General features: G+C 66.3%; 1 protein-coding gene across 1 annotated transcript; it reads right to left on the bottom strand.

The window, feature by feature from the left end:
- Positions 1–366: 366 nt before the first annotated feature.
- HOXC5 (homeobox C5) lies at positions 367–1,709 on the bottom strand. Its single transcript, XM_056120207.1, has 2 exons — positions 1,253–1,709; positions 367–614 (listed from the first exon to the last, which is right to left on the bottom strand). Exons 1-2 carry the CDS (start codon positions 1,707–1,709, stop codon positions 400–402), a joined length of 672 nt encoding a protein of 223 aa, XP_055976182.1. The 3' UTR covers positions 367–399.
- Between the last annotated feature and the right edge of the window lie 256 nt (positions 1,710–1,965).

Below are 1,965 nucleotides of genomic sequence, written 5' to 3'. Positions count from 1 at the left end.
GCCAGAAACAAAGGAGCGGGCAAGGCCCGAGGGTTGGGGTGCGGGCCTGCGGCTCCCCAAGGCCCCCTTCAGCTCCGGGACAGTCGTCCTGGGGCTGTGAGTCCCAGGCGGGTTCGCTCCTCAGGGCTCTGGGGAACCCCAGTGGAGCGGGCCCTGGGACCCCGGTGCTGAGCTGAACCGAGGGGAGGGTGGCGCCGGCAGCCCCGCGGGAACCGGGGTCAGTGGTGATGCCCAGGGAACGCGCTTTTGTCAGCGAAGCTGGTAGCCGCGACTGGAGGGGGGTCCCCCGCCCGCCCCTGCCCCCCAACAGACCCCGAATCGAGAGAGAGGAAGGAGGAGGGAGGGAAGGCGCGGGACGAAGCGGGCTCGGGGTGCGCTCTGCGGGCCTCCCGGCCGCCTCTAGAGAGCCTCTTTGCTTTTCATTTTGGAATCTTTCTTCCACTTCATCCTGCGGTTCTGGAACCAGATCTTGATCTGTCTCTCGTTGAGACACAAGTTGTTGGCGATCTCTATGCGCCTGCGGCGGGTGAGGTAGCGGTTAAAGTGGAATTCTTTTTCCAGTTCCAGAGTCTGGTAGCGCGTGTAACTGGTTCGGGACCGCTTGCCGTCCGTCTCTGGAACATAAACCCCCCCGGCCCGGCAGGGTGAATGGCGGGGGGCGCCCCGGTGCCCGCCCCGCCAGCCCGCCCCGGCCCCGCGCGCGGCCGCAGGGCGCGGGCAGGCCCGGGCGAGGCGCCGCCGCCAGGCTGCCAACTTTCCGCCGCGGCCTGCGCGGGGCGGCCGGCCGCGGGGGCAGAGGGAGACCCGGGCTCGGACCGGACGCCGAGCACCCTCGAGCTCGGGCACCGGGGCCCCCGCCCGCCCCGCCCGGGCCTCGGGACGCCCCGGAGGGAGCGGCCGGGCGGGCGCGGGCGCGCAGGAGCGCAGGGGCGCAGGAGGGAGGGCCGCGCGGGGCATCCCCGCGCCCGGCCCCGCGCCGGCGCGCCCTCCGGATCCCTCTATTTTTTTAACTCCCGCCCTCTCCCCCCAAAATTGAATATTGCCTTTTATACACGTTTTGTTCCTATGATCCAATTATGTCGTCGTAAATTTGGGCGCACACAGCCTCTAAGCCTTTTAGTGGACAGTTTTACGAGCCATTGATGCCTGGATCGTAAAATTTATGGCCGCGGGTTTTTTTGCTTTATTTGCCCCGCATGGCCTATAAAACCCAGGCGGACCCGAGCGCGCGAAATGAAGTCCTAAAGTTTACCGTGGCTCATGTGCAGTTTGGTCATCCACGGGTAAATCTGTGGCGGGGCCGGCGGCTGGCTCCGGGCGGCGGGCGGCCCGGGCGGCGCCCGCTCCGCTTTGACGTCCCCCGCGCGCGGGGCTCGCTGCTCCGGCGCCCGGCGAGCCGCCTCCTGGCCGTGCGTCCCGGGGAGCGCAGGAGCCGCTTCGTCCCTGCCCAGGGCGCGTCCCGGCGCGGCGGCGGCGCTGCAGGCGGGCCGGTCGGGGGCAGCCCGGGGCTTGGCTGCCATGTCCGGCCCGCGGAGCGAGCTGGAGGGCGCCGGCGGCGGGGGGAAAGTGACGCTTAGGTCCAATCCGCCGAAGCAGCACCTGGACGCCGGCACCTCGGAGGCCGATGCATAGTTCCCACAAGTTTGCATGGCATAGGCCGGGGGGTTGGGGCTCTGCTTATAGAACGAGTTGGCTACGTAGGAGCTCATGGCGGGGAGGGCCCACGGAAAAAATTCTCTGCACCCTTTTTGACGAAGGGTGATTTGTGACTCTTTGAAGTTGGGGGTTTTTGTTCTCCAAAGTGCACAATTTATAGGTGGAGATATCTCTTTCTTTATCCTATGCGCGCTTCCCAAATAAGGGAGCCTTAAATAGGGTCACGTGACGCCAGCGGCCACTCATAAATTTGGCTTGATGACCTCCGGGAGGTTAGTGATGGAAGCCGGCGAAACGCATCTTGATATG

The sequence above is a fragment of the Sorex fumeus genome, unplaced genomic scaffold, assembly GCF_029834395.1.
Source record: "Sorex fumeus unplaced genomic scaffold, SorFum_2.1 ptg000042l, whole genome shotgun sequence".
Classification (NCBI taxonomy): Eukaryota; Metazoa; Chordata; class Mammalia; order Eulipotyphla; family Soricidae; genus Sorex; species Sorex fumeus.
The sequence above is the reverse complement of the archived record's forward strand: the minus strand, read 5'-3'. Positions and strand labels throughout refer to the sequence as shown.